Raw genomic sequence first — 22,735 nt, forward strand, 5'->3', positions numbered from 1 at the left:
ATTAGACAGGGACGCTCACTTTGCTGGAGCACAGTGGCACAGCAGACAGCCCAGTGTGAAGGAAGAGAGAGGGGGCAAAAAGTGGGCAGGAGACCTCCTGGGCCTTAACTACAAGAGCAGACGCAAAGCCAGGAAGCCAAGACCAGGAGCCGGGAGAGGAGAGAGCAAGCAAAGGGCAACGTGGGGACCGTCTACGGGAAGGAGACTCAGGGACTGTGTGGGCAGGTGTGAAAGTGCCGATCAGCGGTCCAGAGGCCCAGCCGAAGGCTTGCCCGCAGGTGGCAGAGGGACCAGGAAAGCAGCTGCTCTGGACATAGGTACACCAAGAGGGTCCCCCACTGACTTGGTCTCCAGTTCCCTCTGAAAGGGCCCTGAAACCCAAGGTTTGCTGGGCAGAAGTTTCTGAATCTTAAATTATGGCTCTTACTTGGGTCGCAAAGACAGTGTGTGGGACATCAGAACGGGGACTGGCTGTGGTCTCTCTTCTCTGCACTGGAATCAAATATCCATGATTGTTTTCTTGTCTGTAGAACAAGCCTCTAACTGTTGAGTCCAGTGCTGGTTTCCTGGTTTGCAAAGAAGTAAATAAAGTAACCCTCAACCTTAAATTCAAGAGTGCTACATGAAAATCCCTAAAATATCATCTCTGGGCTTCATTTCTGAAGAAATCCAGTGGAGGAGGTTTTCTGGGAGCCTTTTAGGTCTTCTCTGTGCACTGCAACTCCTGGGCCAGGGCTCATTCCAGCCAGAGGCCGTGAACTTGTGTTGGAGCCCTGGCCTGTGTCCCCTTCATACTTGGGACCCAGCCGTGCCGCCTCTCTGGGCTTTCCCACGCCTCCCAGGAGGGGGGTTGTCTCTGGAGGGCCCTTCCTTTCTGCTGCCTTCACGGCCCCTGAACATTGCTCCATCTGAACGACCACCAGGATTTATTTAAAGGTGCTCACAACCTGGCAGGGGCACAGGAGGGCAAGGCTGGCCTCCAAGCAGGGACATGCCACACAAGGGTGAGCGTCTGCCATGCGTTAAGCTCCGGGTCGGATCCGATTGTTCATTCCCTGCGTCCCATGCGGTTCTCGTGAAGGAAGATGAATAATTCAGGGCTAAGTGCTGCTGGGCCTAATGATGCTCTAATTGGAGGTTGAGATCAGAGGCGCTAATGGCTCCTTCAGTGGGGCTCCGTGGCGAGTTGACAGGAGCTCCTGGACCTTATCAGCCTGTTTCCATCCTCTCGGGACCAGCTGTGGGGCAGCCTCTCGCCCCAGATGCTGGACCGAGCTGCAGGCCAATTAGAGTTATCTGGGAAGAGCAGACAACTGTTTTTAAAGAGAGACGGAAGAATGACACGCCAGTGGCCGGCCAGCACTGCTGCCCAGAGGGGTGTGCGGAAGGCAGCACTGTCCGAGTGCTGCCAGGAGGGGCATTGATGCTGGAGCGGTGGCCACTGCCCAGCTGATCCTGCCATGCCAGCGCTTGCTCAGGCGTGGGGCGGGGTGTTTCCGGAGCTCCGGGGCTGTCCCGCCCCTGCCTTCTCTCTCTGCTCTGTGCGGGCCTCACTTCCACCTATCAACGGGGCTGTGAAACTCAAGTCATTGTCTCTGCCGTGAGAGCTTAACTCTGCCCTGGTGTTTATGATGCCATGGGTAATTAAGGTTCTGTCAGCACTTTCACTGTAGATCTTAACAGTTCATAGCTTTCACTTTGAAGGGGAGAGAAAGCCTTACTGAACAGAGCAGAGAGGGACAGGAAGAGTGTGTGTGGTGAGGGGCAGTTTCTTGCTTCAAAAAAAAATTCAAAGGGGAAACATGTGGATTGAAAGGTGGCAGGTAGAGGGTGGTGGGTGGGGAGGCTGGCCCCTTTCTGCATTTGGGAGGAAAGCCGGAGGTCCCTCTTCTGATAAGAACTCTATAATATTTGGACTCTGTCCCCATTCCTGGCACGGAGCCTAAAACCCTTAAATTTCTTAGGACACAAATGTCTTTTGTTATTTATAACCAGCCTCTTTCAACCACACCTGAGTTTGTGTTAATAGTGCTTTTGGGAAACTCCTAAGGGTGGGGGCTCACGGCCAGGGGAACTAACCAGGTGATTAGAGGTTAGAATTCAGTCCCACCCTAACCGCCTAGGAGGGGCGAGGGGCTGAGGTCGAGCTGACCACCAGTGGTCAGTGGTTTAGTCTAATGAACACGAGGAGGTGCTGGGCAGGCGGTGCACCTGGGCAGCATGGACACCCGAAGCCCCTTCCCCCACAGGTGCTCTAGGTGTCTCTTCCATCTGGACACACAGAGCTTGTATCTTTTATAACGAACTGGTCTTTTGGTAAGTAAACTGTTTTCCTAGGTTCTATGAGCCACTGTAGCAAATTATTGAACCCCGGGAAGAGGTTGTGGGAACCTCCGATTTGTAGTCAGTGTGGACAGGAACTATGGGTGACACCACTGGTGACTGGCAGTCCCTGAAGTGACCCACTGAAGGTGGGGGGCAGTCTTGTGGGACCGAGCCCTTACCTTTCTCCACATGAGCCCCCAGTGGGGGGCTTCTGTAGGTGGTCAGGCATGGCATGGGGTGGCCACGTGCCTCCCTTGCACGGAGGCCTCCTGGGCAGACGCAGGAAGACACCCTGTCCACACACCTCTCTGCTTCCTTTCTTCTGGGGAGGTGGGCTCAGAGCTCACGCTCAAGCAGGCAGTGGCGTCTGAGAGCGCTCGGCCAACCCTGAGCACACGTCACAGGGCTACTAAGACGGGCTCCTCAGAAGGAAGGGAACAAGGAGCAGGCTTTTATTTCTGAGTGAGATGGTTGGTCCTGCTTTAGATTCTGTACTTAAGTTGATGAAGTGCCTCCTGATGAAATAATCACATTCTGCCTGATTACTTACGATATGTTTATGGAACTCTTTAGCTCTGACAGGTACTTGAAGAAATCACATCTGACCAGTCTCAGAGGGTAATCAATCAGTTTGTAGTATTTGATGTTTTCTTATTATTCAGGCTAATTACCCTGCTCAGCACTGCATCACCCTGGTTCAAGCAGCAAGGAACATCATTACTGATACAGATTTCGAGAGCGTTGTCAGCTCCACAGGGCCTGTGGCAGTGCCGGGGGCACTGGGTCGGGTGGCCTCTGCCCTGCCTCTCACACACAGCCTTTCTCTTCTGCACATGATCTGCCCAGTTTCTCTCTTGAACCCTTCGTTCTGTGGCTTTTACACACACACACACTTATCATAAATTACAACCACACTCTAGTCACTAAGGGCTAAAACCAAGGTCAGCCTAGTGAAGTTTGACCATAAAACACGAGCAATTGGGAGCATCTGGAGACCCGGCCCAGGTGTCCAAGCTGTCAGGGCCATGGACTGGCTGGTCGCTGTGCCAGCGTGTCTGTCAGTCCCCATCAGACTGTGAGGTCTGGGGAGGAGCAGTGTAAATGATAGAAGTTAAGCTTGTCACTGAAAGGGGAGATCAACAAAGAAAGGGATTATTTAATCTAGAAAAGGTAATGACCTTGAGGTCAACTGGAAACCAAATTTAGAGTGTACAGAATGGCAGCTGGCCTTGACTGCGCCCCAGGGTCAGGCTGAGCCAGGCTGAGCAGGGTCCTGCTCCCTGGCAGGAGCACAGCTTGTGCGGTCAGGGGGCTGGGCTTGTACCCACCTCCACGTTCACAAGCTCATCCTTGTCCCTGGTCCCCAGGTCTCATCTCCTCACCGGAGATGAAATGCCTGGGCTTCCAGGCTCTCTTGAGTCTTGAGTGCCCTACTGCCTGTGTGGCCACTGACTCCAAGTGTATGTACCACCAAGAAGAGACAGGAGGACACATGTCATATGGTTCCTTTTATATGAAATGTCCAGAGCAGGCAAATCCATAGAGACAGGAAGAGGATTAGTGGTTCCTGGGATGGGGCCAGGGTGGGGGTGGGGAGTGGCTGCTCCTGGGCACGGGCTTTTTCTGGGGTGATGAGAAGTTCTGGAGCTGGATAGTGGTGGTGATTGCACAACACTGTGAGTGTGTTAAATGCCACTGAATTGCCACTTTATAATGATCAATCTATCTTATATGGATTTCACTTCAATTTGGAAAATCTTTGGAAGCAAAAAAAAAAAAAAAAAGGATGTTGGTCAGTCTGCTTTGAGCTAGGACGTGATGCAGATTTCTGACCGGAGTGGAAGAACCAGGCCTCCAGGACGTGGAGAGCTCACCAGAGTGTTGGGGCCAGGCCCGCCCCAGCACCTCAGGGGGCTGAGGAGGGCAGGCCGGTGCTGTTCTGGCAAACGAGACTGATGTGACAAACCTCGTGAAGAGTTTGGACCCAGGACACTAAGCAAATCACAGAAAGTTTGCTGACCTGGCTTCCAGGGATATTTATCCCGTGACAATCCTCACTGATTCCAGAGGTTATAATAAAGGCCCTGAAACCTTGAGGTGAATTCTCTTAGATCCCAGGAGTTTGATCTTGGAACCTCTGCCATGCCTTAGTCATTTATTACAGTGGCCATAAAAAATTACATCCAAACCACCTGCCTCACCTTTGTAGGTTTAAAGTTTGATTATAAGCTAGCCCATCATGCTGGGGCCTTCAAGTTGGATGAGGACACTGAACAAACCATGGGTGCCTAATACATGAACCAGCATGCCAGCGGTATTATCCCCCTGCTGTGAGAATCCTTGCTCACCACCCAACTTTCAGCATTGGTGCCTCTTGGGGCCTTTTCTGGACAGGTGCACTTCAGTGCCCTTACTGCTCAGTCAAGTGCTGGACTACAAGTGGAAGCCATCCCAGCGTCCCACCCTGGGTGCTGGGAGGCCTTCCTGCAATGACCTGAAGGCTCTCTGGAACATCTGGAGCCTCGCCTCACACACTGTTGGCAGCGGCGAGCCCTGGCTGCTGCTGTGGCAGAGCGGGCACCCGCTGCGCCGAGTGGGGCCCCGTGCTCTCAGGTCTTCTCTCCTCTGTGAGTGATGTCCGGCAGGACCCAAGTGCCTCGGGTGTGCAGCCCTCTCCTTCGGGGTCCCTCTGACCACATCTTCTTCCTCTCACGTTTCCCCTCTCCTTGTAGGTTCTGTGGGGACCCCGCTACCAGGTGTTGAGGTGCGAATTGTCTCGGAAAACCCACAGAAGGAGGGCTGCCCCTATATCCTCCATGTGGAAGGAAACGAGAAGGACACCAAGGTGAGTCACTGTTTTTCACTGGTGGCACGTGAGTATTGCATGGTCATGACCTCTCAGCAGGCTGCACAGAGGTCGAGGGTCGCCACTGTGCAGGGATGGCCCTGCTGGATGATGGAGATGCTGGCTGGTGTTTACCAAAGGCGCCCACTGGTGTCTCCAGGCACTGCCCACTGTGTGGACATTGTAAGAAGACAAATAAGGCCCAGCTGTGCCCCGGCATCCAGTGCTCTGCCCGCCTTCTCCCTGGGCTCCCTGGACACGGGTTGCTGTGAGGTGGGTCATGACAGCATTGACTGAGGACGGCCCGATTTCAAACAGAAGTCATTGTAGGTGGGACCTGGTTAAGGATTCTGTGCTGGCAGGACCCTGGCGTCCACTCAGAGTGGACACAAACTTCAGGGAAGGTGTGGCCACTCCAACAGACTTGCTAAGGCTCTTTGGGAAGATTCACAGAACATTGTGAATTAAAGTTACCCACTTTTACTGAAATCACTCGTAGCTCTCTTAGTTTCTACATTATTCTAAAATTCACAAGGGTGAAGGAGAAAGGAACACTGTCTATTGTCTTATTCAGTGAAGATTTTAATAGCTACAGATGTGCTGGTCATAAGTGAATGGAGTCACAGAAAAGTTTAGGGATTAGTGGGAAATGGAACTTTGATTTAAAAGGAAAGATCTTTTCTACTGCTAAGATCCATACTAAATATCACATGTGATTCATTTCTGTTACTCAGAGGTTTCAAAAGATGACAGTAGTGGGTCCTTATTCTAGCTTTTATTTTTTCATGCGCACATTCGGGCTGGTCGGTCTCCCAGCTCTGCACCTCACCTGTGCCAGGAAGGGCTGGGCCCCGGTCATGCTCTGTGGGCCCCAGTTCCCACATCTAAAATGGGAGGGTTGGTGAGGTTGGTGTCAAATGTCTTCCTGCCAGCAAGTGGTGGAACTCGGATGCTTTTAGTATATGTGCTGCCAAAGCAAGCACAAACCTGGATGCTTTTAAATGTAACTTTCAATGAATATTTTCAGAACAACATCAAAAAGTAGGTATTCTGGACTTCTAGTCAAGATGGAGGCATAAGCAAACACACTTTGCCTCCTCACACAACCACAGAATGAATTAGGACTAGACCTCACAACAAATAACACTCGGAGCCATCAGAAAATCGAGCTGTGTGGAAGTCCGACAACCAAGGATTGAAAGAAGCCATGTTCATCCAGACGGGTAGGAGGGGCAGAGACGCAGAGACGGGCGGAGAGGCACGGAGGTGTGGTGCAGTGCAGAAAAGCAGCAGCGGTGGGACAGGCAGTCCCACGTATAGGCGTGGTGGGTGAAAATCAGGAAGGACACCCTGGGAGTGAGTGATCCCAGGCCAGGCCAGACCACACCACACAGCCCAGGGTTCCAGCACCAAGAAGATAAATCCCCATAACTTCTGGTTTTAAAAACCAGTGGGTGTTGGGGCAGCAGAAGAAACTGCCAGATTTTTAGGAGACTCTGCTTAAATGACCCGCACAGACTTAAAACATATACAGGCTCACCCCCTCTGGGATTCAGCACCGGGGCAACAGCTAGAAGGGTGTCAGTTGCACAGGGCAAGGGCCAAGCAAGCCTTCAGAAGGCAGACGGTGGCATTGTCCCCTCTCCTCCACACAGAGCCACAAAGCAGTGAAGCGGGTTGCCCCACCCCACACACTTACAGGTGCTTTTTCTACGATAGGCCACACTACTAAGACAGGGAATCAAAGCAGCTCTACCTACTACACAGAAACAAACACAGGGAGGCTGCCAAATTGAGGAGGCAAATGTCCAAATGAATGAACAGCACAAAACTCCAGAAAAAGAACTAAACAAAATGGAGATAACGAACCTATCAGATGCAGAGTTCAAAACACTGATGATCAGGATGCCTAAAGAACTCATTGAGTACGACAACAGCATAAAAAAGACTCAGGAAGAAGTGAAGGTTACACTATGTGAAGTAAAAAAAAATCTACAGGAAACCAGCAGTGGAGGGGATGAAGCTAGAATTCAAATTAGCAGTTGGAACATAAGGAAGAAATAAGTATTCAACCAGAACAGCAAGAAGAAAGAATTTACAAAAACAAGGATAGTATAAGGTGCCTCTGGGACACTGGAAGGAAAAGAGAAAGAGCAAGAAATTGAAAACTTATTTTAAACAATAATGAAAGAAAACTTTCTTAATTTAGCGAAGGAAATAGACATACAAGTCCAGGAAGCACAGAGAGTCCCAAACAATGACCCAAAGAGGACCACACCAAGACACATCATCATTATTATAGTGCCAAAAGCTAAAGATAAAAAGAGAATCTTAAAAGCAGCAGCAAGAGAAAAATAGTTAGTTACTTACAAAGGAGTTCCCATAAGACTTCTCAGGTGATTTCTCAAAAGAAACTTTTCAGGCAAGAAGGGACCAGAAAGAAGTATTCAAAGTCATGAAAAACAAGGACAACAACCAAGACTACTGTGTCCAGCAAAACTACCATTTAGAACAGAAGGGCAGATAAAGTGCTTCCCAGATGAGAAAAAGCTAAAGGAGTTCATCGTCATCAAGCCGTTATTATATGAAATGTTAGAAGGGGCTTATTTAAGATAAAGAAGATAATAAAAACTATGAACATTAAAAAGGCAACAAATTCACAACTATCAACCACTGAATGTGAAAAAAAACAAACTGAGCAAACAACCAGAACAGGAACAGAGTCACAGGCATGGAGATCACTTGGAGGGTTTTCAGCTGGGAGGGGGAAGGGGAAGAATGGGGGAAAATGTGTAGGGATTAAGAAGCATAATTGGTAGTAACAAAATAGAGAGGGGTCTATTAAGATTAGTGTAGGAAATGGAGAAGCCAAAGAACTTGTTTGTGTGACTCATGGACATGAACTCGGGGGGAGGGAGGCAGGGTTGCTGGAGGGAATGGGGGTATCAGGCATAGGGGAGCAAAGGGGGAAAATTGGGACAACTGTAGTAGCATAATCAATAAAATACGATTTTTTAAAGTACATATTCTGTTTACCCAAGTGAAACTCCACCCTGGCCCTCACTAAGTTCTCTCTCTCAGCCTCTATTCCTGGATACGGTGACCTGTAGACACAGCCTTGCTCCTCCACTGACCTCCTGAGGGTCCCGAGCCCTTGCTCTCTATCCCTAACCGTCCTCTGACAAGGCTCTTGCCTCTGCCCTGCTGGTCCAGGGTGGTCAGCCACACCCACCCCTTGGGTCCCCTCGCTGGCTCTCAGCCTGTGCCCTGCACACTCCTCCCCACCCCTGCCTCCTTGTGGACTCCCACATATCCCCAGGTCACCAGCCCACCCTGCATTTGATGGCTGCCTCCCCAGATGGACACTCAGCCGTGCGCCAGGTCAGGGGTGGCCAGTAGAGAGTACAGACTGGGGTGTGGGCTCCAGGAACGTTGCTTCATCAGGAGGTCCCCAGCAGAGAGAGAAATGCTGGCGGGTTGTGAATTCATCAGATGCTCATGGCACAGGCAGCATCATCCATGACCGTGCCCCCCTGCCAGGTGCCAAACACATGCCCCCGTTCTACCAGCAGTGGCGGCGGTGCTGCTAGAGAGAAGGCGTGGGGGCGGGGAGCATCTCTCTCTTAAGCTACGATACAGTGTAACTCACTTGCACCTGTGGTGGCACACAGCCAGCCATCTGACAGCTCCTCTCCCATCTTCGATCGTTTCAGATGGTCTGCAGAGAGTTGTGCACTGAAGCTTGCTTAAAATAGAAAGTTGGCAGCCCCAGCCGAGAGCCATGACCTTCAGGGAGAAGGAAGCCCTTGTTCCACAGGGCGGGGGCTCCAGGGTAGTGGGTGCCACTGGCTGAGGCTCTTAGGGACCTTGGAGACAGGAGGGAATAAGGGAGCCAGGGTCTTATCGTCCCTGCATGGGGAGCCCCATACAGATGCACCCCGGCCATCTAAATGGGGTAAATCCCCCCATTTACTTTCGTAAGGGGATTTAGTGCTTGTGAGGATGTGTTCTAGAACATTCTCAATTCAGTGAAGGGATCGGTATGACAGACAGTCCAGGCTGGAGCTGCCTTGATGGCTACACGGAGTCTGAGGACCATGCCAGAGGTCCTGGTATCCCACACAGGGGTTATGGTGGACCTGGACCTCGTGTTTGGTCTTGTGACCAGTGAGGTCATGCTCTGCAAAGGCCACCCCCAGGGTGACCAGGGCCCTGGCTAAGTCCCAGCTGCAGGGACCGAGTATTTTTCCCTGTGTCTTGCTTGAAGGAGCCCCTCCCTCCACGGCACTGTTTGCCTGACCCAGCTCCAGTGCAACAGGGCACTTGGTCTCAAGTGTGTTACCTTCAAGGGCTGCAGACCAGAAACAGGGCTTTGTGGTCTCGTGGGTAGAGTGACGACCCCTGCCTCTTGTGTTTGGTGGCACTTGTCAAACTACCTTTATCCTTTAAAAGTGGGGACTCAGAGGTATTTCTCACCTTCTACGCCCAGCACTGTGTAGGATAAGAACGGAGCAGGACTCGGGCAGTCACCTACATGGAACTTTCCATCTGGGGGTCCTGCTCCTCGAGATGTGGCCTCAGCTCCAAGCAGCCCACGGCTGCCCGTCCATCAGCACTGCTGTGTGTAGGACGAGCCCTGGGCCGGGTTAGGCCTGAAGGGATGAAGACGGAGGCCCAGGCCATCCTGAAGGAAATGCATTTCTGTCCATTTTAGTGACATGTCACAGTGGAAACAGGAACTAACACTGGCCTCCTTGGGGACTGTGGTTACTAATAAGTAAAGGAGGAAGCTACGCTACCTGTGGACTGTCAGCAGGAGGCCGCACTGTGCTCAGCTCCTGCACAGACTGACCAGTGCTGATACTGTCTGACGAAGAGCTTGGTCAGGCGGAGCCCCTCCAGCCCGTCTGCTCCACCGCCACTGCTCAGTGCAGCCCGGCCTGGTGAGGGCGAACTTTCTACTGTTCGGAAGTCAGGGTGGCTGAGATGACTTGTTCCAAGTGGTGTTTCTTTAACTTTTAATTGGGGATAATTTTAAATTCATAGAAAAATTGTAAAAACAATAGGACAAAGAGCGCCCATACACTCCTAGCCCCTATCACTCGGCGTTGACACCCACTGCTCTTTCTCCGCACACAAGGACTCCCCTGCGCTGGGCGCCACAGCCCTGCCCCCAGGGTGCCCCACCCCTGCCCCCAGGGTGCCCCACAGCGCAGGGACCGGGGCACGGAATTGCCCTCCTCCAGACTTCTCTCCCACACCACGGTGTTCCTCTTGTCTGCTGACCTCGTGGTGTCACGTATGGCATCTTCCCTCCACTGCAGGTTCAGTCTGGGATGGATGTCTCCTTGGCTTGTCATGAGGACAAGCCTTGAACTTGCAAATGCCTCCTCCTCAGCCACACAGTCACCAGGCCCCGACACCTGAACGATAGGCATGATGTCAGTGCAGGTGCAGGTAGTGTCTGCCAAAGGGGAAAGTGGCGACTGAGCAGAGGGCGTCGCGAGGTGATGGTGAGCGTGGAACATGGAGGCCCAGGGACAGCATCTTCCCTGAGAACCTCCCTGGAGCCAACTTGCTGTGGGCACTGTGGCCTCGGCTTGTCCTTTCCACTCCTTCTTTCACCCAGCTGTTGCATGAGGAGACCCCTCGGGGCTGGGCACCAAGCCCCAGGCCGCTGCCAGATCAGCAGACAGGTGTCAGCAGTACTGGCACCCGTCATGGCAAACGCACTGCAGGGTGGGCGTCCCTTGGGCCTCTGCAGCCTGCGAGCACCTGGTGTTTCTCTGGCTGGAACCCACCACCAAGAATCAGGAGTCAGTGGCCAGGGCTCTTGGGCCTCTGTCTGCCCCGAAAGGGGAGCCCCGGGGAGGATGGGAGCCCTGCGGGGGCAGAGGGCAGCTGGGCCGCGCAGCACTTCCCAGGCAGCAGGAGCATCCCTGCTGGCTCCGGAGGGCCCAGAGTGAGGGGCTCTCACAGGCCCACGTGACCCAGCAGCTGTGAGGCCTGAGCCGGGGTTGGGGGGTGGGATGCCGGTCAGCAAGGTGACTCACTCGTCCTGGGTGTGGGGGAAAGCTTACTCGCGTGCCCCACAGAGCACAGTCTGGGCTCACCGTGGGTCGCCACGCGTTACCACCACCGTGTCTCCGTGTCTGCAAGTGTGTGTGGCTGTGGCCAGCAGCTGTCTGTGGCTCTGCTGCCAGTGCTTCCCGAGCCTTGCACCTTTGTCTGATGGGACTTCGGGCACTGGAAGAGCAGGTGCCCTCCCCACCCCGTCCCCCACTGGAGGGTTCTCTGGCACCATTTGAAGTAGTTCCACCTTCACAGTTCCTGCGGCTGCTCTCTCCCTGCTGGGCTGGGTTAATGCGCACACGGCTTTGTTTGCTGTGATGCATCTTTCGTGTGCTGCAGCCTCCAGCTGGCTCCTGCCTATAAACTCTGCACATCACGCACTCTTTATTTATTCACTCACTCATTCATTCATTCATTCATTCACTTATTTATTTAATTTCTTGAAATTGCTTGCTTACATGAGAGCAGGGTGCCAGCCAGCAACAATGGGGTCCGTCAGCAGATAAAGGGCTTCACAGCTGTGCATGACGCACAGGGCACGAAGGCCTTCCCACAAAATCATCTTCTCTTGCTGAGGATACAGAGAGACCCGTGTGGGATGTGCATGGGCCAGAGCAGGGCAGTGGCTGAGAGCTCTGCTTCCTTTTATTTCTCTTTAAAAATTAAGTATCTCATAGTTCACCCATATGCAGGCTGTCGCTCTGGACAGCAGACTGCTCTGCTGCCTCTCCTTTCCACACCCCCAACATCCCCGTCCTCTCCCCTGTCACTGCCGTCTGTCTCTACATGTGCCACCAATGGCGACACCAGACCCATGGTGGGGCCCGGAGACGCTCTGCCCTGCGATGGTAACAATGGTGTCCCCACAGAGGCACTTACCTCAACAAACAGTGGACAGTTCCTTGCCTCTTGGGTCGTGGAGGTCGCCACCTCTATCACGGGCCAGGGGGAAGGCAGCCTGACCCTAAAAGGAGAATCTCACGTGGAAAAGAGCATCTGTTTGGCAGCCTGATTGCCAGGTGAAAGCCCACGAGTGAGTGCTCAGCTGCCCTCTCTCTTCCTGCAGTCAGCCAGAGCCTGCCCCCAAAGCATGTAAAAGCGTGCTCTAAAACAGGGCAAGAAGTCCCACCTTCCTTTCACTGGCCCAGCCCTACAGGGATGACCAGTTCTTTCTGGTCTGAGCCCTGGGCAGTGCTGAGCTGGACAGCCCTTCATTAGGGTGCAGTGGGAGCCACAGTCTCGGAGAGGCCATTAGGGACAGACACTCTGCCGTGTGTCCTACCCCTGCTCACCTGCCTGGATTCCAGCACCTTCTCCTAGCATGCCCACCCTCCACCACAGAGGGGCAGAGCCATCTTCTCCTCTCAAATTGGACAGGTGTCAGGGGCTCCACCTGAGGGCTCTCCAGCCAGTCTGCTGCTGACAGAGGACAGGACAGTGCTGCTACCAGCAGGTCACTAGGCCAGTGGAATGCGGTTCAGAGTTGGGGCAGACACTGCAGTCTTTGGAAGTGGGACCGTGCTGCCTCGGGTGGGGAAGTGTGCATTCTCCGGTCGGCGGCTCTCAGGCGCAGCCCTAGTCGTAGTGACATGGAGAGGCCCTCGTGTGCAGGTGTGTGTGCCCTCACTCGCACCGTGTTCCTGGAGTCCCCTCTGAACAGAGCCCAGGCTTTTCACTGCCGTGCAGGAAGCAGCTGTGGCATGACAACACAGGAGACTGCCAGGCACCTGGGGTCTGGCGGCATGCCCCGAGCATGGGGAGTAGGCCCCACTGGCCACCCACCCAGCCCTGCTCCTCGTCCTAGCGGACGTGGGTGTCAGCCCCGAGGGGTCCTGAGGAATCCCGGCAGACACCCTGCAGGGCTGTAGCTCTGCGTGTGGCCCGGTGATGTGAGTGGTAGATTTTAGTTAAAAACAGCATTTGTTTCATACACTATTTTATTTTTTTTTATTTCTCTGTGATATTATCCTCACATTGTTCCCCTTCTCCTGGTGTATCTTCACTCTTGGTAGTCCATCATACCCTTGCCTCTCAGGTTTACGTCAGCCACCAAAACTAAACTGGCCTTACGGTCAAGGTCTGTCCGGTGCATTAGTAGGACATATGGACGTAAGCAGATACGTAATGGGTAGGTGTGTGTTTAGAGCTCTGTCTGGTCGCTCATTTTTCCCCTCTCCCCCAAGGAATGAAAATGCCTTCTCTTTTTTGGCATAAAGAAAATGATGATACATCTTAGTTACTTGATATTTGCTTTCTGCAGACCAGAAACTCCCTTGGCAGATCTGTAACAGAGGTCAGGGCCGGTGACTCTGCCCGTCTGTGCTCACGCTGTGGCGGGTGTGTCAGGCAGACCTGACAAGGGGCTCAGATTAGGTGCTGGCTGGGCTTGAATGGTGTTCAGGGGGCTCTAGTAGAAAGAGCGGTGGCTCCGGTTTCAGAGGACCGCAGCTCTGCACTCTGCACACCTGTGGCCCCAGAACCCGCGTGCTGGCAGACGCTGTGCTTGTGGCTGGTCACTGTGTCATGGGACATCAGCGTGACAGCTGCAGACAGCAGCCATCCTCATTCACCACATCCAAGTCACCATCTATGGGGAGACACAGCGTGGCTTCAGAGATGCTAAACATATAAAAATGCCCCTCAGAATTAATAGAATTAATATCTCTTCACTTGATGCTACTTGCCTGGAATAAGATCACAAGTATTTTTCTTACCGCGTGAAGTCAGAAATTGAGAACATGGTGCTGGGGTGCGGGCAGGAAGCCCTGTCTGACTTCATGAGCTCTGGTCCCCACTTCCTGCCCACCACACAGACCAGCTTGTATGTGGTCAGTGTGCACACGGCCACGGAGACAAGGGCAGAGCATGGCTTTGCTGGCTCTGGGCTTCGAGGTCCAGCACAGGTAGAGGAATACAGAGAGACAGAAGCAGGAGTGACCGCAGCACGGAGGAGGGCGGTATGGCCTGTAAATGGTTAACACACAGTGGGTAGAGGCTGGGTTCAGTCATGGGACAAGCCACACAGTGATCTGAACAGGTGACATTTAATACCCAGCATACCTAACCTGTGCCGGAAGAGTAACTCTGTGACGTCAGAGGCCTCTCAAGGGCACCCAGGGCTGGGGGAGACCGAGGAAGGGCAAGGGTGGGACGTTTCCTTCAGTTACTGATTTCTCCCTTAGAACAGGACTTAGGTAGAATGGCTCCCTTCAGTTCTGTCATTTTTCGCTTCATATACGGGGGTCCAGCAGAAGTGAGGCCTGCTTGAGTGTGGTTGGTAGGGTGATAATATGGGTGTAATACCTTACAGTTTTAATTTGAACATTTCACCTAAAATGTCATATGGTGTGCTTGAGTGTGATACTGTTATGTTACAGAATCACATGCTTATGATTTTGTAATAAAAGATTTTGTAATAAAAAGGGGGCATTGTGCCAGACCCTGTATTCTGATGTGTGAATGTTTATAATTATTATATCTTATTGCTGTATCAAACCTTTTATTAATATATCATGTCCTTCTTTGACCCCTGTAACCTTTTTTGACTTAAAATCCATTTTGTCTGACGTCAGTGTAGCCACCTGCTCTGTTTGGATTACTCTCTGCATGGGGTGTGTCTCTCCGTGCTTTTGCTTCCGCTCCCGCTGTCTCCGGGTTTCAGGGGAGTCTGTCGTAGATGGTATATAATCAGGTCATGTGTTTGGGGTTTTTTTATTAAATCATTTAAAAATTTTTTTCCATTACCGTTGCACACATTATTATATTAATTTCAGGTGTATACCCCAGTGATTAGACATTTCATAACTTACTAAGTGATCATTCCAATTAACCTTGCATCCATCTGACACCATACAAAGCTGTTAGAATATTACTGACTGTATTCCCTGTGCTGTCCTTGACATCCCTGTGACTACTGTGCAACAAGCAGTTTGTACTTCTTCATCCCTTCACCTTCACCCATTCCCCAACCCCCTCCCACCTGGCAACCACTGAAATGTTCTGTGTTTATGAGTCTGTTTCTGTCCTGCTTGTTGGTTTATTTTTTTAGATTCAGTTACTGATAGATATGTATTTATTGTCATTTTATTGTTCATATTTTTTTATTTTTTTCTTTTTAAAGAAGACCCTTTAACATTTCATGTAATATTAGTTTTGTGGTAATAAACTCCTTTAGCTTTTTCCTGTCTAAATGATGATTGCTTTGCTGGGTAGAGTAGAATGGTTGTAGGTCCTTGCTTTTCATCACTTTGACTAAGTTCTTGCCAGTTCCTCTGGCCTGCAGGGTTTCTGTTGAGAAATCAGCCGACAGCCTTATAGAGGTTCCCTTGTAGGTAAGTAACTGCTTTTCTCTTGATGCTTTTAAGATTTTTGTCTTTAAGCTTTTGCATTTTAATTGTGATGTGTGTTGGTGTGGGCCTCTTTGTTGGATCACGTGTTTTTATCCACTTTGCCCATCTCTGTGTTTTGATCAGAGAGTTTGACCTGTTTATATTTAAAGTAACTACTGGTAAGGAGGGACTCGTGTCATCCTGGTTTTTGTCTGCTGGATGCCTTGTAGCTTTTTATGTCCCTCATTTCCTGCGTTCCTGCCTTCTTTTCTGTTTAGTTGATTTCTTGTGATGAAGTATTTAAATTTCCTTCTCGTTTTTTGTGTATATTCTATAATTTTTTATGGTTACCATGAGGGTTACATTTAATATCCTAAAGCTATAACACTAATTTGAACTTACAACAGCTTAACTTCAGTAACATACAAAAACTCTGCTTCTTTACTGCTCCACCCCCACCTCTTTTGGTTGTTGATGTCACAGAAGCACATCTCCATATACTGTGTGCCCAAAACCATAAACTAATTATTTTAAATGTCTTAGTCTCCTAAAATTATGTAGAAAACAAGATTTGGAGTTACAAATCAAAATTTGTAATGCTAGTTCTTCCACTGGTAATTGTTTTCTTTTTTCTTATAAAGTGTTAGCTTCTTAATCATGTAAAACACAAAAAGTGCAGTTACAGACCATTGTTACAATAATCCTAGCTATTATAATTGCACGTGTACTAACTAACCTTCACTGAGATCTTTATTTCTCCGTACAGCTTCAGGTTACCATCCAGTGTTCTTTCTTTTCATCTGGGGGACTCCCACAAACATTTCTTGCAGGGCAGGTCTAAAGGTCACCTTTTGTTTATCTGGGCATGTGCTAATGTCTCCCTCACTTTTGAAGGACAGTTGTACTGGATATAGGATTCTTGGTTGGCAGGATGTTTTTTTACTTTCAGCACTTTGAACATATCCATGCACTGCCTTCTGGCTTCCACGGTTTCTGATGAAAAATCTCATTCAGGATCCCTTGTATGTGATGATGCTTCTCTCTTGCTGTTTTCAAAATTCTCTCTGTCTTTCACTTTTGAATTTGATTATAGTGTGTCTTGGCATGGGACTTTCTTGGTTCATCTTATTTGGAATTCCTTCAGCTTCTTGATATTCATGTATTTCATTAAATGTGGGAAGCTTTCAGCCACTGTTTTTTCAAATATCCTCCCTTTTCTTTTGGGACTTGCCCAACACATATGTTGATCTGCTTGATGGTGTCCCACAGGTCCCTTAAGCTGTTGTTTTTCTTCAGTCTTTTTTCTTTTTATTCCTCAACTCAATAATTTCCATGGTCTGATCTTCAAATTTACTGATTCTTTCTTCTGCCTACTCACATCTACCTTTGAATCTGTCAAGTGAGTTTTTTGTTTCATTTCTTGTACTCTTCAGCTTCAGAATTTTTTGAGGCTTTCTCTCTCTTAATTGATAGTTCCATTTTATTTATACATTGGGGATTTTTTATTTCCTTCACATTTTTCTTCAGGTCTTTCAGCATCATTAAGACAGCTGTTTTTAAGTCTCTGTTGGGTATATTTTCTATTAAGTCTTTTTCAGGAATAGTTTCTGTTGATTATTTTTACCTTTGAATGAGTCACACTTCTCTGTTGTTTTGCATGTCTTGTGATTTTTGTTGAACACTGGACATTTGGATCTAATGATGTGGTAATGATAGGAATCAGATTCACCGCCTGCCCCAAGGTTTGCTGGGTTTTCTTATTGTTTTTGTTTATTATTATTTTTAAGTATATTTTATTATTATGCTATTATAGTTGTCCCATTTTCCCTTCCCTTTATCCCCCTCCACCCATTACCCATTCCCTCCAGCATGGCCCCCCTTAGTTCATGTCCATGAGTCGTACATATAAGTTCTTTGGCTTCCCCATTTCCTACACTATTCTTAACCTCCCCCTGTGTATTTTGTACGTACCATTTATGCTTCTTATCCTGTGTACCTTTTTCCCCATTTTCCCCCTTCCCACTGATAACCCTCCATGTGATCTCCATTTTTGTGGTTCTATTTCCTGTTCTGGTTATTTGCTTAGTCTGTTTTTGTTTTAAGTTGTTATTGATAGTTGTGAGTTTGTTGTCATTTTACTTTTCATAGTTTTGAACGTCTTATTTTTCTTAGATAAGCCCCTTTAACATTTCATATAAGGGCTTGGTAATGATGAACTCCTTTAACTTGACCTTATCTGGGAAGCAGTTGACCTGCCCTTCCATTCTAAATGGTAGCTTTGCTGGAAAGAGTAATCCTGCATGTAGGTGCTTGCCTCTCAGGACTTTGAATACTTCTTTCCAGCCCCTTCTTCCCTGCAGGGTTTCTTTTGAGAGTCTTATGGGAACTCCTTTGTAGGTAACTGCCTCCTTTTCTCTTGCTGCTGTTAAGATTCTCTCCTTATCTTTTACCTTGGATAATGTAATTATGATGTGCCTTGGTGTATGCTTCCTTGGGTTCAACTTCTTTGGGATTCTCTGAGCTTCCTGGACTTCCTGGAAGTCTATTTCCTTTGCCAGATTGGGGAAGTTCTTCTTCATTGTTTTTTAAAATAAATTTTCAATTTCTTGCTCTTCCTCATCTCCTTCTGGCACCCCTATGATTCATATGTTGGAATATTTAAAGTTGTCCTGGGCATTCCTTGTTTTTTTGAATTCTTGTTTCTTCATTCTGTTCTGGTTGAATGTTTATTTCTTCCTTTTGCTCCAAACCTTTGATTTGAGTCCCAGTTTCCTTCCTGTCACTGTTGGTTCCCTGTACATTTTCCTTTATTTCACTTTTTATAGCCTTCACTTTTTCCTCTATTTTGCATCCATACTCAACCATTTCTGTGAGCATCCTGATTACCAGTGTTTTGAACTCTGCATCTGATAGGTCAGCTATCTCTTCATCACTTAGTTGTATTTTTTTTCTGGAGCTTTGATCTGCTCTTTCATTTGGGCCATATTTTTTTGTCTTGGAGTACCTGTTAGGTAAGGGATGGAGCCTTAGGTATTTGCTGGCGGGGGGGGGGGGGGGCACCCAATTTGCTGTGTTGTGGTGCCATATGTGGGGAGGGGTCAGAGAGGGAACAATGCTGCTTTCTCAGCTCTCAGTTGGCTTTCAGTCCCTTCCTCCACTACCCACAAGCAAATTGGGCCCTTCTGGTACTGATTCTCAGGTGGGTGGTTTTGTGTACCTTCTAGGACCCTATGGATCTCTCCAATGAACTCTCCTGTGAGGCTAGGAGTTTCTCCTGCCTCCTCAACTCCCACAGTTGTTTTCAGTCAGAGGTTTTGAGGCTTTATTTCCCTGTGCTGGAACCCTGGGTTGGGAGGTCTGTCTCGCTCCCCAGTTGTTCCTCCTGGTTTATGTGCACACAAATGTGGGACCTCCCACTGCACCAGCTGCTGCTTTGCTGTGAGTCCTCTGCACCCTGGCTGCAGGTCTCTGTCCCTCCTGTGGGTCTGGGTGAATGTTTCTTCTTTAACTCCTTGGTTGTTGGACTTCCAAACGGTCGATTTTCTGGAAGTTCTGGTTGTTTTTTGTTTTTAAGTTGGTTATTATCCTTCTTTTGGTTGTAGAAGGAAGTGAAGCACATCTACCCTCGCCTCCCTCTTGACCAGAAGTCTATTTGTTATTTTTATATATTGATTGTTACAGGCTGTTTCTGTGCTGAGGATCAGCCTGAGGTGTCAAGTTAGGCCTTCTTATGTCTTTCCTGGGCCTTTCCTTGGACATGTGCCATCACTTTCTAATTTCCCCCATAAATCCAGTTGTTTTTAATGGGCTCCCACAGGCCGTGCATGTGCTGCTCCAGGAACACATGCACAGCTGCCAAGCATGGGACAGGGTGGAAGATGGGTACACATTACTGCACTGAGAGCTGAGAATACCAAAATTAATTGCAATTTACTGTCCAAGCCATCCGCTGGAAGTTGCCAGCCTTCAACAGACTCCAGAGTTCCAAAATAGTTACATCAGACAGGTTCTGCCCAGGCACTTGTTGTCTAGGTAGAGAGACAGATTCCTGTTCTTCCTGTTCTGCCAGCTTCCCCTCGGGCTGTTCATTTTCCTACTGTTGAGTTTTGAGACATCTTTGTTAGACATATTTGTCAATATTTTCTCCCAGTCTGTGGCTTGTCTTTTCACTCTCTTGTATTTCACAGAGCAGGGTTTTTTTTATTTTGGTATAATCTAATTTATCTTTTTTTTCTCCTTTTATGGATTATGCTTTTGTTATCTCTAAGAACTCCTTTTCTAACTCCAGGTCACAAAAATTTTCTCCTAGCATTTCTCCTGAGTTTTATAGTTTTACAGTTTACATTTATATCTCTGTTGCAACTTGAGTGAGTTTTTGCATAAGATGTGAGGTTTAGGTGGAGATGCATATGATTATCCAGTTTAAAAGACTACACTTTCTTCATTGAGTTGCTGTTGCAACTTTGTCACAATTGATTATACATGTTTGAGCATGTATAGGTCTGTACATAGGTTATATGTTCTCTCCCGTTCATCTGTGTGCTTGTTCCTCTGCCAATACCACAGTCTGGACTGCTATGACTTTATAGGAAGTTTCTAAATTGAAGTGGTTTTCCACCAACTTCATTCTTGTTCAGAGTTGTTTTGGCTATTCTAGATCCTTTGCCTGCCCATACCAATTTTAGAAATAATTTGTCTATATCTATAAAAAATCCTTTTGGAATCTTAATCAAAATTGCATTAAATACATAGATCAACATAGAGAGAATTAACATTGTCAGTATGATGAGTCTTCCAATCCATGAACACAGTAGGTCTCTCCATTTACTTATGTCTGCGTTGGGGTTTTTGTTTTTTCTAATTGTTCATTGCTAATATATAGAAATGCAGTTGATTTTAGTGTTTGGCCTCATATTCTTTAATAACCTAGTTAAATTCACTTATCTGTTTTATGAGATTTTGTAGATTTCTTGAATTTTCTACACGTATCAATTATGTTTTTTGCAAATAGAAAATTTTATTTCTTCCTTCCCAGGCTGAATCCTTTTTATTTCTTCTTCTTGCCTTATTGCCCTGACTAGCATTTCCAGTATGATGGCAAATAGGAACACAGAGCATGGATATTTGTGTCTGGTCTTGGATCTTATGGAGAAAGTATTTGGTCATTCACTGTTAAGCATGGCATTAGCTGTAGGTTTTTTGTAGATTTCATTCTTTTTATGATATGCTGAGAGTTTTTACCATGAGTGGATATTGTATGCTTTTATTTTTAATTTTTTTCACTGTACTTTTAAAATCTTTTTTATCACAGTTGACATACATTATTATATTAGTTTCAGATGTAAACCCCAGCGATTAGACATTACATAACTTACTAAGTGATCATCTTGATAAATCGTGTGCCCATTTGACACTATATGTAGTTATTAGACTACTGCTGACTATATTCCCTATGTTGTACTTTACAACTCATGGCTACTCTGCAACAACCATTTTGTTCTTAATCCCTTCACCTTTTTCACCCATCCCCCAAACCTCTTCCCGTCTGGTAAGTGTCAAAACATTCTTCATATGTATGGTTTTGTTTCTGTTCTGCTTGTTCATTTATTTTGCTTTTCAGATTCAATTATTGATAGATATGTATTTATTGCCATTTTATTGTTCATATTTTTGATCTACTTCTTAAAGAAGACCCTTAGTTTAACATTTCATATACCAGTTTGGTGGTAATGAACTCCTTTAGCTTTTTCTTGTCTGAGAAGCTCTTTATCTGTCCTTCAGTTTTGCCGGGTAGAGTAATCTTGGTTGTGGGTTCTTGCTTTCCATCACTTTGAATATTTCCTGCCAGTCCCTTCTCACCTGCAAAGTTTCTTTTGAGTAATCAGCTGACAGTCTTATGGCAGCTCCCTTTGTAGGTAACTAACTGCTTTTGTCTTGCTGCTTTTAAGATTTTCTCTTTGTCTTTAACCTTTTGCATTGTGATTTTGATGTGTCTAGGTCTGGGCCTATTTGGGTTCATCTTGTTTAGGACTCTCTGCAACTCCTAGGGTCATATGTCTATTTCTCTCACCAAGTTTGGGAAGTTTTCTCTCATTATGTTTTTCAAATAGGTTTTCAATTTCTTGCTGTCTCTCTTCTTTCGGCACCCCCATAATGTGAATGTAGGTACACTTGAAATTGTGCCAGAGGCTCCTTACATTATCTGCAGTTTTTTTGGATTCTTTTTGCTTTTTGCTTTTCTGATTGGGTGTTTTCTGCTTCCTTATATTCCAAATCACTGATATGATTCTTGGCTTCATCCACTCTACTGTTAATTCCCTGTAAACTATTTTTCATTTCAATTAGTGTATTCTTCATTTCTGACTGGTTCTTTTATATGCTGTTTAGGTTCTCATTAAGTTCATTGAGCACCCTATAACCAGTGTTTTGAGTCCTGTGTCTAATAGATTGCTTGTCTCCTTTTTGTCTAGTTCTGCTTTTGGAGTTTTGTTCTGTTCTTTCATTTGGTCCATGTTTCTTTGTCTCATCATTTTAGCAGCCTCCCTGTGTTTGCTTCTCTGTATGAAGGGGACCCAAAGAAAACAGAATCATGTTCTGGAGGGCAGGCTCTTTGTAGTACAGGCTTTCCCCGCTAGGTTAGTGTTCTAGAAACTCATCTGAATCAGTGTACCAACTGGTGTTGTTGTGAGAGGCTGTGTTTGGATTCAGTGAATTTTTTTTGAAGACTCTTTCAAGGCGTTTGCTCATTTCACAATGGGTGATTTACGAGCATACCTGTCTACACCGTGCTGAGTGTTCAGCAGTTTTGGACCAAAAACATCATGATCCCCATGCCCCTATTCACCCAGTCTCATCCCAAGAGACTTTTTTTTTTGTTTCCCCAGATGAAAAAAAGTCCTCAAAGGGAAATGTTTTGCTAATGTGGAAAAGGTGAAGCAGAAAACATCACAAGCAATAAAAAGCATCAAAATTGATGAGTTCAAAAACTGTTTTAAGCAGTGGAAAAAATGTCTCGATAGATATATTACATCAAATGGAGAGTACTTTGAAGGTGACTAAAGTTTAAACATGTAAGAATAAATACGCATTTTTTATACATGAATTCTGGTTTTAGGGGGTCCCCCTTGTATTTGTTCAGCTGCTACATCTCCCAGACTTGGTAGAA

At 47.6% G+C, this 22,735-nt stretch overlaps 1 protein-coding gene across 2 annotated transcripts in view; it reads left to right on the forward strand.

Moving 5' to 3' along the window:
• Positions 1-22,735, forward strand: part of ACSF3 (acyl-CoA synthetase family member 3) — a 71,135-nt gene that overhangs the window by 26,407 nt on the left and 21,993 nt on the right. For both annotated transcript variants that reach the window (XM_036012405.1, XM_028502043.2), the window contains one exon: positions 5,058-5,170. In XM_036012405.1, the coding sequence (XP_035868298.1) occupies positions 5,058-5,170 (113 nt within the window). The remainder of the gene's footprint in view (positions 1-5,057; positions 5,171-22,735) is intronic.

This window comes from Phyllostomus discolor, chromosome 12 (genome assembly GCF_004126475.2).
Source record: "Phyllostomus discolor isolate MPI-MPIP mPhyDis1 chromosome 12, mPhyDis1.pri.v3, whole genome shotgun sequence".
NCBI lineage: Eukaryota > Metazoa > Chordata > Mammalia > Chiroptera > Phyllostomidae > Phyllostomus > Phyllostomus discolor.